At 42.0% G+C, this 12,262-nt stretch overlaps 1 protein-coding gene across 1 annotated transcript in view; it reads right to left on the reverse strand.

Annotated features, from left to right (window-relative positions):
• SYNE1 (spectrin repeat containing nuclear envelope protein 1) overlaps positions 1 to 12,262 on the reverse strand; it is a 595,717-nt gene that overhangs the window by 283,780 nt on the left and 299,675 nt on the right. Inside the window, exons 76-81 of the mRNA XM_040350885.1 lie at positions 11,486 to 11,823; positions 11,040 to 11,184; positions 7,642 to 7,860; positions 5,622 to 5,887; positions 3,071 to 3,236; positions 1,215 to 1,370 (exon numbers count right to left, since the gene is read on the reverse strand). Of these exons, the coding sequence (XP_040206819.1) occupies positions 1,215 to 1,370; positions 3,071 to 3,236; positions 5,622 to 5,887; positions 7,642 to 7,860; positions 11,040 to 11,184; positions 11,486 to 11,823 (1,290 nt within the window). The remainder of the gene's footprint in view (positions 1 to 1,214; positions 1,371 to 3,070; positions 3,237 to 5,621; positions 5,888 to 7,641; positions 7,861 to 11,039; positions 11,185 to 11,485; positions 11,824 to 12,262) is intronic.

The raw sequence follows: 12,262 nt of genomic DNA on the forward strand, positions 1-12,262 counted from the left end.
TCCCTGTTGAGCCAAGATACGACCCATCTATTGGCCATACTCTACTGTAAAGGGTGCTCCAGTAAGTGTTAAAGACAATCACTCATATTATAAATATATATCTAACCCAACCAATCTCTGAGGTCATTATTCAGGTATAGGTAGAGGTATAGTTTTAATATAATTTGGAAAACCTTTCCACGGTCCCCTTTCTACCTCCCAGGTTTCTGTCTGGAGAGGATGTATGTTTAAGGCGCCTCTCCACTTGAGCCTTATCTCATCATGGGGAATATTCCAGGGGCCCAGGGTACTACCTGCGGGAGTGGATATCTGGATTTAGTTGGATTTATAGAGAATTTTTTTGCTGAAGAGTATCACAGAGTAGCTGTGTAGAAGTTACTGTATGGACTTTCATCACCCACCAATTGCTTTAAAAGAGTTACGAGACAAATTTATTACGGATGGATCCACTTAATCTGGATAGGATAGACTGTGACAACTCTTAGGCCCCGTACACACGACCGAGGAACTCGACGTGCCAAACACATCGAGTTCCTCGTCAAGTTCAGTGTGCCGACTTTTGCCATTGAACAACGAGGAAATAGAGAACATGTTCTCTATTTCCTCGTCGAGGTCCTCGTCGGGTTCCTCGGCCGAAAGTGTACACACGACCAGTTTCCTCGGCAGAATTCAGCTCTGAACTGAGTTTCTGGCTGAATTCTGCCGAGAAACTCGGTCGTGTGTACGGGGCCTTATAGGGTCCCAGGTCTGTCTAACTGCTCTCACAGGGCCAGCAATTACCAGGTGGTTGTCCTTAAAGGGCCCTTCTGCTCATGCTACTACCAAAAACATATAATTTTGGGGACCCAGTACCCTTAAACCCTCTCTCCTAGATTTGAGCTGAACAAAAAGAAGGTAAAAAAAACTAAAGTAACTGGCGCCCAATACATTTTTCTCCCTACCAAGGACTAGCCCCTGAGATGGGAATGCTAGCCTGCCATACTACTTAGGGGGTCATTCTGCACCACCCCAATGTTAAAAGGAAAAACAAATTCAGGTATCACCTCTATATGCACACTATGTACTACAAGCAAAATATTAGATTTCAGACCATACCATGGATATATCAAATAAAATATGAACTTTACATGGGAATGCACACCATATTATATGAACCTCCATTAGTGAGAATAAAAAAAATGTATTGCTTTTAAAAAACATAGTATATGAAGTACCTCCTCATTTACATTTGCCAGTGCTAATGCCACTTCAGCAAGCAATAAAGACAGTTCAGATGGTAGAATTGTATACATCTCCAAATATTTGTTCTGTTGCTCTTCAGACAATTTTTCCACTTTGTGACGATGAAAATGTAATTCTTTCTGCAAACTCTGAGAAAGATAAAAATGTTAATATTTTATAATGCAATAATGCTATTCTTTAAATATATAAACGTGTTTATCACAGTCTGAAAGTAGAACCTTCTAGGTAATATAGGGATGATGACTTGCTATGCACATAGTTTGTTTCAATATCTTACAAATTCAAAGAATTGTCAATATTTATAAAAGGAAATAAAAACCGCACAGATATCACATTAGGGTCCCGTTCATATATGGGTGATTTGGAATCATGTACAGTCGCTGTGATTTTACACATGATTCCAAATTGTGTCAGAAAATTGACGGGCAAATGCGCCACAATTTAGCCTCAACTGTGACGTGACAAAACGAGCAAGAGTCATGGTAAAGCATGAGGGCAAAATCGCTCCTGGCTCAGGGAGAAAACTTGATCTCTGAACTTTTTTGGAGTGACAAACGCACATAGGGCAGAGAATTCAAGTGAATGGTCTGCCCTATGCATGATACACATTTCTGTATGTGAATCGTGCTTTTTAAAACGCTAGTGGGAACCCATGTTCCCACTAAGTAATATGTGAATGGGACATAAATGTTTAATCAAACGTATACATATATTCATATGTACAAGCTAAAATATTTAGATTGATATAATATTTAATATTTTCCTCCCCAATTGTCCCTCATTTTGGTCTGTTCTATATAGTTGTACATATAATGCACTATTTATTGATCAAAACGTGTTTCCCAGTGATAAGCCTTTCATCCAAATTCTAAAAGCCAATATAAAGGAATAGTGGTAAAAAAGCACTTGTGGGTTTTACCAAAACATTTTTTTGTACAGGGGGACGTGGCAGGACCCTGGAAGAACCTTTAGTCTAGATTACAGTTTGTAAGATCACCAACTATAACTCACTGAAGTGCCCTTCCCCCACCTTCCTCATAGGTAACTGAAGTTTCTGGAGAACCTTTTTTAATGCTATCCCTAGATTCATCATACTATACAAAATGTTCACTTATCTGGGAAAACTAATCAGAAAGCCACTGGTTTTCATGAACACATGGTTTAGAGGTTGTAAAGGTTCAGGTTTAAAAAATAAAATAAAAATAACAAATGTCATACTTACTTCCGCTGTACAGTTGGTTTTGCACAGAGTGGCCCCAATCCTCCTCTTCTGGGCCCCCTCCGCAGCGCTCCTGGATCCTCCTCTTCTTGATTGCCCCGTCGGAGAAGCGTTCTACTTCGTGGACACCTGTGCGGCTGCGCTCTTGTGTCCTGCTGCTGGGTCCGTAGACATAGACAGCAGGACTCGGCCGTGTCATTGGATTTGATTGACAGCAGTGGGAGCCAATGGCTGCACTGCTATCAATCTATCCAATCAGGACACGAGACACCGGCCGGAACTGGTGTGCTCGTTCCCGTCGTGGGAATTACGGGGCTCAGGTAAGTATAAGGGGGGCTCGGGGGCTCTGCTGCAGCACAGGATTTTTTTCCCCTTAATGCATAGAATGCATTAAGGTGAAAAACGGTGAGGGTTTACAACCCCTTTAATTGACATGTAAGTACTTAGTGGTATGAGTTAATTTCTTCCCTCCTTTACATATATAGTATCCCTCGTGTTTGGGTGTAACATTGGACCATATCGTTTCGTTTATGCTTTTTTACAGATATTGGTGCACTTGCCCCTGATGATGTGGTAGGAAACCACAAAACATTTCCTACAATAAGGTACCTGCCAGTCTTCTATCTGCATGTCCATTTCTGATGCAGGGTTCAGTAGATTGGCCTTAGTGTCCTTGATCCAAGCTTTAACTGCATTCAGCTCTTTCTCCACATCCTCCCGCTCCTTCAGTTCTTGCTCCACAAGCTTCTTGCTCTTCTTTACTTTCTGCTGCATACTTAAAGAAACCATCACAAATGAAAAGCATGAAATATGATTTATGTACAATTTCCTTTTCCAAAATTGTGTATAAGCTGTTCAAATATTTATTAGAAACCCAAATAGGAAACCAGTGATTAAGCTGGGGGTCATTTTTGACATGAGGATGTTCCAGATTTGTGAAAAAGTCCACATAGGCTGAAGTCTAGAGTTACTGTTACTTTTTCTTGATTGATTATCACTGTATTCCCTTGTTAGCATACAAGTATAAATCATAAGATCTTTAGCTATTTAAATGATATAAAATGAGTCTCTAAAATTCCAGGTTATAGAAAACTCACAATAAAGGCTCATTCAAATGAAATAAGACACAGAAGCAAGCATATTCAGTAGGCTTTTGGTGCCTTTAAGTTGTTTTGACTTTCAGTTCCTCAAGGATTTACTTGATTTTTGCATTCACATTAACCTGTGTGGCCACGAAACATTCAAACAAAACCCTATGTATATGAGCCCTACAAAAACTGACCCAAAAACTGAACACAAATGAACTTCAGTCCTACTATATGCATGGCACACATACTTCATATGTATGCTTAAAGCGGAGTTCCACCCAAAAGTGGAGCTTCCGCTTATATGCTTCCTCCCCCCCCCCCCCCCCTCTGGTGTCACATTTGCACTTTTCAGGAGGGAACGGGGACCCGTTTATGACAGGTCCCCTTCTCCACTTCCAGATGACGGACTGCGACCCGATCTCCCAGAAATTCGCCTCCCTCCCTTCTCCCGCCACCAGGCTAATTAGAAAGTGCAGCCAGGAATGGCGGCGGCAGCACCCAGGAGTTGATTTGAAGATCGGCTGGGGTGCTGACATCGCTGGCTCCCTGGACAGGTAAGTGCCCTAATATTAAAAGTCAGCAGCTACAGTAGTTGTACCTGCTGACTTTAATTTTTTATTTATTTTTTTGGCTGGACCTCCTCTTTAAAGTGGACCTTGCATTAAAAAGCAAGATATGCTTTTATTATCAGGGCTCCATCCCCTTTTAAAAAAATCACCCATGTTAGTAGTTTTCAAAATGTACTTGTACAAAAACACTGGATTAATACTTACCTTACCCCTGTTATGCCTAAGCAAGAAGGACATCACAATACTTCTGGCTACCTCCTGGGAAAAACCGAACAGCCCAAGTCCTCCAAGAAGAATCTTACCAGATTCTTCCCACAGGAGTCTAACCAGAAGGATGCTGATATCATAGGCAGTGATGCAGAAGATAAAAGTAATGTAAGTACTGGTACATTTTGAAACAATAGGTAATTTTTAAAGCGGAAGGGGGTCTGGGTATTATATGAAGACCTTGCATTGTGCTGCAAAGTCCGCTTTAGGATTTTTGCAGTTGATTTAGAAAAACTTCTGTAAAAAACGGTTATTGCATATGACAACCTATTTTTTATAAATTATCCTGTCATGTCCGCTTCAGTGCTAAAAGTGCAGCTTCAGCTTCCATATAGCATAACTTCCATATAGTGACAACTGCAGAACATGTTGAAGTAATGTGTCTTGGCACAGCTGCTTATAGTCTCCACCAGAGGCACACATGACAATGTGACACGCAGGATGACAGCTGGGAGACAGGGATAGTATTATCACCCTATCAAAGGACATGTCTCATGCCCTGTACACACAACCGTTTTTCTCGGCAGGAAACGGTTTTCCTGACGGGATTCCTCTCAAGCCTGCCTTGCATACACACGTTCAGGCCAAATACTGCCCGTCCGAAGCCCGGTGACGTACACCACGTACGACGGGACTATAAAGGGGAAGTTCCATTCAAACGGCGCCACCCTTTGGGCTGCTTTTGCTGATTCTCATGTTAGTAAAAGTTTGGTGAGTGACGATTCGCGCTTTTCAGTCTTCGTGCTTTTCAGTCGGTTACAGCGTGACGAATGTACTACCTCCCATAAACGCTAGTTTTACCAGAACGAGCGCTCCCGTCTCATACTTGATTCTGAGCATGCATGTTTTTCCCCTCGGAAAAGCATACACACAACCGGTTTTCTCGGGAAATCCCGGCGGGAAGACAGAAAACATGTTCTCTTTTTTCCCCCGCAGTTTTCCTGTTGGGAAAACTGCGATGGAGCATACACAGGGCTGGGATTCCCAGCCAAAATCTCTCATGGCAGTTTTCTCTCTTGGGAAAACCGGTCGTGTGTATGAGGCATGAAAATCTGCTGAATGCCAGGATTTCTATGTGGCAATAGTTAAATAAAAGCTGCATATTTAAAAAGATTGAAAATATTTTTTTTAAATACATGTTACGAATTATATGAGATTTAAGTGACTGAGTTAATATCTACTGTAACCTCAAATGAATATGTGCTATAACCACAATTCCCAGTACATATGTCTTACTTTGAACATCTGTCAAACATGGCTTTAATTTCTTGAATGACTGGCAGGTCTTCAAAGGCAGCAGGTTCAGATACAACATCTCGCAAGATGCTATTCAGCGCATGCTGTCTAAGCCGGTTGACTGCTGAGAACTCCTGCTCCAACTCGCGAGAGAAGGTTTCATGGTTCTCCAGTAGCTCGATTAGTTCAGCTTTCGTGGCCTTTTCTGTGCAGTTCTCTGGTAGGCGTTCCTGAAGCTGATCAATTGCCAAGGTGGATTCCTGTATCTGAAAATACAAATGATACTGCCTAAACATCCTGCTTACACCTCTTCCTGAAGACACCCAAATCAAAAATCTTTCCACCCTCAGAATTAAAAGTAATGGATTGTGTACGGGTGAGTACACCTCTTTGGTAGAATGGGCTATAAATGGGAAAAGTTACTTTTTGGCCCAGATTCACAAAGAATTTACGATGGCGTATCTCCAGATACGCCGTCGTAAGTCCGAATGTGAGGCGTTGTATCTATGCGCCTAATTCAAAGAATCAGATACGCCAGAATTTGTCCAAGATACGACTGACGTAAGTCTCTTACGCCGTCATATCTTGAGTGCATATTTACGCTGGCCGCTAGGGGCGCTTCCGTAGAATATGCAAATGAGCTAGTTAAGCTGATTCAGAAACATACTTGTGCCCGTCGGATTTAGCTACGCCGTTTACGTAAGGCGTCGGTCCGGCGTAAGTTTACCCCTCATAAAGCAGGGGTAAGTCATGTTAAGGTATGGACGTCGGAAACGTCGGTACAGCGTCGTATTTTACGTTGTTTTTCGTAAGTCGTACGTGAATGGGGCTGGGCGTATGTTACGTTCACGTCGTCAAAGCATTGAGCCGACATATCTTAGGGAGTATTTGCGACGTGACTCTGAGCATGCGCGAGCATGCGCCATTCGTTCGGCCCCTCATTTACAAGAGGTCACGGCTCATTGTAATACAACACATCCACTGCCTTGATAATTTGAATTAGGCAGGCTTACGCCGGCCCATTTACACTACGCCGCCGTAACTTAGAGCGCAAGTTCTTTCTGAATACGGTACTCGTCTCTCTAAGTTACGCCGGCATAGCGCATATGAGATGCGCTACGCCCGCCGAAAATTACGCTGATCTTTCTGAATCTGCCCCATAGAGTCTAACTTTATTTCAGCAGCTGTTAATATGTAGACCTAATCAATTTCTGACATACAGTTGACCACTGCATTTACAAATAGATGATCATATCTATGTGTAATTCAACATAAAAAAAGACCAAATATACGTGAACTCAGTATATCATGGCCATGAACACATAATCAAGTTCACAAGTTCATACTATTTGTGCATGTGCCAGAAGAAACCAATCTTTCAGGTGGTGCACTGCATTGTGTTGTGTTGTGATTCACATCGGAGGAAGATTGGTTTCTTTTGGCACATGCACAAATAGTATGAACTTATGAGGCTATTATTTGGGGAGTTAGTTATATTGTGTATGTTATGTACAGTTTTATTCACTATGTGGGATTGTATATGTGTTTATGGTTATGATATATAGTATTGACTTCACATAAATCTGGTCTCCTTAATGTTGAATTGCACACAGATATGATGATACTGGTATTGTGGTATTAGTTTACACATTAGAGAAGTAGTTAATTTTTCAAGTTTTTGCATTTTATTAGTATATATTTTTCATTTTTGTTATTGTTGTGAGATTCAACAAAGGGGTTAGCTGCTTTCCAATGTTATAGTTTTATAGAGGTTTATTAGAGCAGCATGGGGATATCTGTATTTATTTTATATTTACAAATAGATGCAATACAATTAAAAAAAAAATCCGAAACAGCTATCAGGTAGAAAAGTAAACATTTTATCAATAATTACTTCTGAGTAAATGCTAAAATATTAGCCCAAATATGTACTTGCCAAAACAGTTTCATGTTATTATGATAAAGTAATTGTTGATTATAAAGTTACGGGTTACACAGCTCCCATACCAACAGCTTGTACCTTATCACTGAGCTTCTTCCACTCCTGTACAGCCTCCTCCAGTATCTTCTCCTGCTCACGGGCTGTACTGCGGAGTCTGGTCCATCTCTGCCACACTGTTGTCATTGACTTGCTGATAGTTGCTTTGCTTGCGTTATCCCCTAGTTTTTCCATTGCTGATGCCTTCTCCTCGAGAGATGTGATTTTCTCATGGAAGGAATTCACCAGTGTTACCAAAGTCTACAAAGTTAATATGTTTTTAGGTAATTAATGGTGGTCCCACAAAAAAAAAGAAAACATTAAAACATAATTTTCCCACTTTTTTTTGAGGTTGTAACATATCTTTGAGATTGTGCTCATTATAACCAAAGGTTCACATAGATCCCTTTTTTTCCAGACATCTTCATGAATTTGGGTAGGGCAAACATGCTACATGGTGCTAGGGAGGACTGATGACCCTCAAGACTGTATTTTTTTGTCCAACTTTTATTTTTTCCTCTAATATATAGTTAGCATTGGGATGTGTGGACATTACTAATCTTTTTTCCATAGGTATAAGTGTGCATGTTAATAGAATGTTCATATCAAAAAGTGTTCAGCAGTCAGATGATATCTACACTATTCGTCAGTTTTTCTTTCTCATCTCCTTTCATTACTTTTCTAGGGCACAGGGAGGATATTTATGATCAAGGCACAAAACAGTAAAGCCTCATACACACGATAGGTTAACTAGAGGACAACGGTCTGAAGGACCGTTGTCCTAGGTTAACCTATGAAGCTGACTGATGGTCCGTCGTGCGTACACACCATCAGTTAAAAAACCGATCATGTCAGAACGCGGTGACGTAATACACGACGTGCTGAAAAAAAACGAAGTTCAATGCTTCCAAGCATGCGTCGACTTGATTCTGAGCATGCATGGATTTTTAACCGATGGTTGTGCGTACTAACGATTGGTTTTGACCTATCGGTTAGCAATCCATCGGTTAAATTTCAAAGCAAGTTGCCATTTTTTTAACCTAAGGTTAAATAACCTATGGGGCCTACACACGATCGGTTTGGACCGATGAAAACGGTCCTTCAGACCGTTGTCCTCTGGTTAACGTGTGTACGAGGCCTAAGAGTATCCTTTTTCCCCATCATCTAGACCAGCCTTTCTCAACCTTTTCAACCCAGAAGAACCCTTGAAATAACTTTCCGGTCTCATGGAATTCTAGGTAGTACAGTAATGACAATATCTACAACCAGGGCTGCTGTTAGAAATCATGGGGGCCGTACAGCCTACCAACCTAAGCGATAGCTAAGGCCTCGTACACACGACCAAGTTTCTCGGCAAAAAACAGCAAGAAACTTGCTGTTTTTTTTTTGCCGAGGAAACCGGTCGTGTGTACTCTTTTCGACGAGGAAACTGTCGAGGATCTCGTCGAGCCAAAAAGAGAGCATTTCTTCTTTTTCCTTCGACGGCAATGGAGAAATTTGGCTCGCCGAGATCCTCGACAGCCTAACAAGGAACTCGACGAGCAAAACGATGTGTTTCGCCCGTCGAGTTTCTCGGTCATGTGTACGAGGCCTGACAGTGTCTAGGTCAGTAAGCCAACTCACATTGGGTTTCCTCGACAAAGTGGGACCATCTGTTCTGGGGAACTAGACTTAAGCACCAGGTATAGGGACACTCTTGCAGAAACCATTTAACCTAAGAGGAAAAAGGGTCATGCCAGAAACTTCTTGGTCCCTAAGGACAATCTTGATGTCTCACCCTGGAGTTGAAGCCCCCAGTAATAGAGATGGAAGTTGAACGGGAACAAGGGTCAAAGAGAGAGGGGGGAGATTACGTTTGGAGGGTATCCCCCCTAATACCATATAAGCCCCTAAAGGGAAACTAGAGGGAATGTCCCTGAAGGTTAAGGAAGGGTCCCATAACCCACAGGATGCAGACTTCTTTAGTGAGGGTTTGAGCTGAACTGCCTTGTTTGTTATTGACCAATTATCAACACTAGACACCCATGATGCTCTATTTGGGCAAAGCTTGCAGTTATTAGGTTCTTTAGAAGATCTCTGACTACATAGGTTCAGAAATATGACTCGCTTCAGGGAAGGAAGTCTAAGATTTTAACAATGGGGGTACCATGAAAAGTCACTAGAGTGGACTTTCGGAAAACCATCACACAGCACTCCACCTAGCGGATGATGTCAGAACATGGTCCCGCATGCCTAACCCTTACCACTGTAAACAAGACTATAGTGGGAATTTAAAAAAAGACATCCAGCTGTGCTAATGGTGAGGTTGCTCCCAGGTGCTTTGGCCCAACCAGCCTCACTCACTAAGTGAGTCACTATGTATTCTGAGGGGCACACTTGTGGCTGTGCTATGGCTTTGGACCTGGAAAGCACTTAGCTGCTAACTATGCTGAAAATATCAGAACAACTTCTGGAGTAGGCTAAAATCTTTTTTTTACTACATTGAATAAACGACAAATGTGTGCACTTAGGAGCAAAACCGGCGCATCTTTCATAGGAATCAGTGGTGAATGTTTCAGATATGAATGGTACCAATCATGCACTGTGTTCATTCAGAAAAGAAAGGGACCGGTAAATGACATATTTACCAGCCCGCTCCAAGCTCTCTATCCTTAAATTATCCTCTGCAGCAGATGGAGGGAAAGGAGAGGAGTGAAGCTGGCAGTGCACAGGAGGGTTGATTTAGATTGTTCTTGGTTAATCTATTGAATAGACTTCCTGCTGATCTCTGCTACCTTAATGAGCTTCGAATTTCCCCACAGTTTAAATGTACACATCCTCTGACAAACTTCACCCCTTCTCCTTCGCTGCCATTATGAAACAAGCTTCCATATTCCCTAATTTTAAGAAGAGAGACGAATCTGGATCCCTTGCCTTCTGTTGCTGTGGAGCCCCACAAAACAGAGAACTGCACTGTGTGTATCTCACATCATTGCACCAATGGAGCAACCGCCCCCCGAACTAGAGGCCCCAATGTTAGTGTTGCAGCCAGGCCCAGATTTACTCCCTTTGCCGCCCCAAGGCCAGGTCCTTCAATGCCACCCCCGCCCTGCTCAGTACAGGGGGGACATTATCCGCAGGACACTGAGAAGCGCGGGGGGGGGGGTGCTGCTGCCGAATATGACATTGAGAGGTGGGGGGGGTGCTGCTGCCGAAAATTGAGAACTGGGGGGGTGCTCACCTCTTCCCTCAGTTTTCTCTCCTCTCACCATCCGTGACATGACAGGGGGGAACTCCCGAAGTGAAAGTGGTGAAAGTGTCCTCTCTGCCACAGTGCCACCCCTGCACATACTGCCGCCCAGAGGCCTGGCCTTGTTGGCCTTGTCTGGTATCCGGCCCTGGTTGCAGCTCATCATGAACTCAGTAACCAAGAAGAAACGAGAAGCACTTATGCCACTTACCTTGTGTGCCAGTAGCTTTTCCTCAGCTTTGGGACATGAAGCATCTTTAGCCACAGAAAACTTAGACAACTTTTTCTCAGCCTCATTTAAAGACATAATAACCTGATGTCTTTCCTCTTGGTATAAATTCCACTGGACAGTGCATCTATAATCAACAAATTCAAATTACATATGATGTGCATAGCAATATCAAAAATCGAATTAACCTTTTAAAATTGACATAAAAATGTATCAACTTTCTTTAAATTGCAGAACATTAATCAGATTTCACTTGTTCTTTGTATGTATGGCCCTTGCCAGGTTTATTAACCTCAGTATTGATTGCTTTGGGTAAAGTTGCAGTTTATATCAACTGCAGAAAGTTAGCAGTTAATGAGTCATTTTATATTTAAAGTTATGATGAAAAACAACACTCTAATCACATACAAGAGTAATAGCTATAATACCTTCTCAGCAATTCTAACTGAAGTTGGGCTTGCTCTTTGGTTTCTTTTCCTTTCCTTTTCAGGGAAGCTACAGTTTGCTTCAAATAATCCTGTCCAGATTTTTGCACACAAACTTCAAGCTCCGATACCAGAGTCCGCAGTTCATCTAAAAGTCCATTGAATTTGCTTTCTGTGCTAAAGAACTCTGTGTAAACTTTAAGACTTTCTTCAGCTACCTCAATATCCACACCAATTTCGTTTTGATGGAGTAGCTCCTGTGCTTCTTCAAGCCAGTCAGACGCAGACTGCACTGCTTGGTGGTACCGGTGACTCGCAATGTACATCTTGTCAAGAGTCATCTAAAAACAGAGAAAAAAAAATCTTAATATTATGATGCAGAAAAAAAGTAGTTTATCAATGTACTATCCACAATTCTACTTTTATTTGCCTTAGCCCTGGTTCACACTGGGCTGCGGGAGTGAAGCCGTGCGAGTTCAGCCCGAAATCACAAAAAAAAGTACAGGAACTACTTTTTGAAATCGGTGCCGCACCGATTAGGACGGTGTCATTGCCGACAATTGCCAGCAAATGCCGCCGATTTGAGATGCGATTTCACATGTGAAATCACATCTCAAATCGAAGCAAATCGTACCCAGTGTGAACCTGGGGTAAATATAGTACAGAAAATAACAAATATTTTACCACACACAGCCTTTCGGTAATAGATGCCTCTAATCCATCTTTCCTAATATTAGAAAATGCATGATCTGCGTGTATAAGGAATAGAGTGAAATGTTT

This window comes from Rana temporaria, chromosome 4 (assembly GCF_905171775.1).
Source record: "Rana temporaria chromosome 4, aRanTem1.1, whole genome shotgun sequence".
NCBI classification, from domain to species: domain Eukaryota; kingdom Metazoa; phylum Chordata; class Amphibia; order Anura; family Ranidae; genus Rana; species Rana temporaria.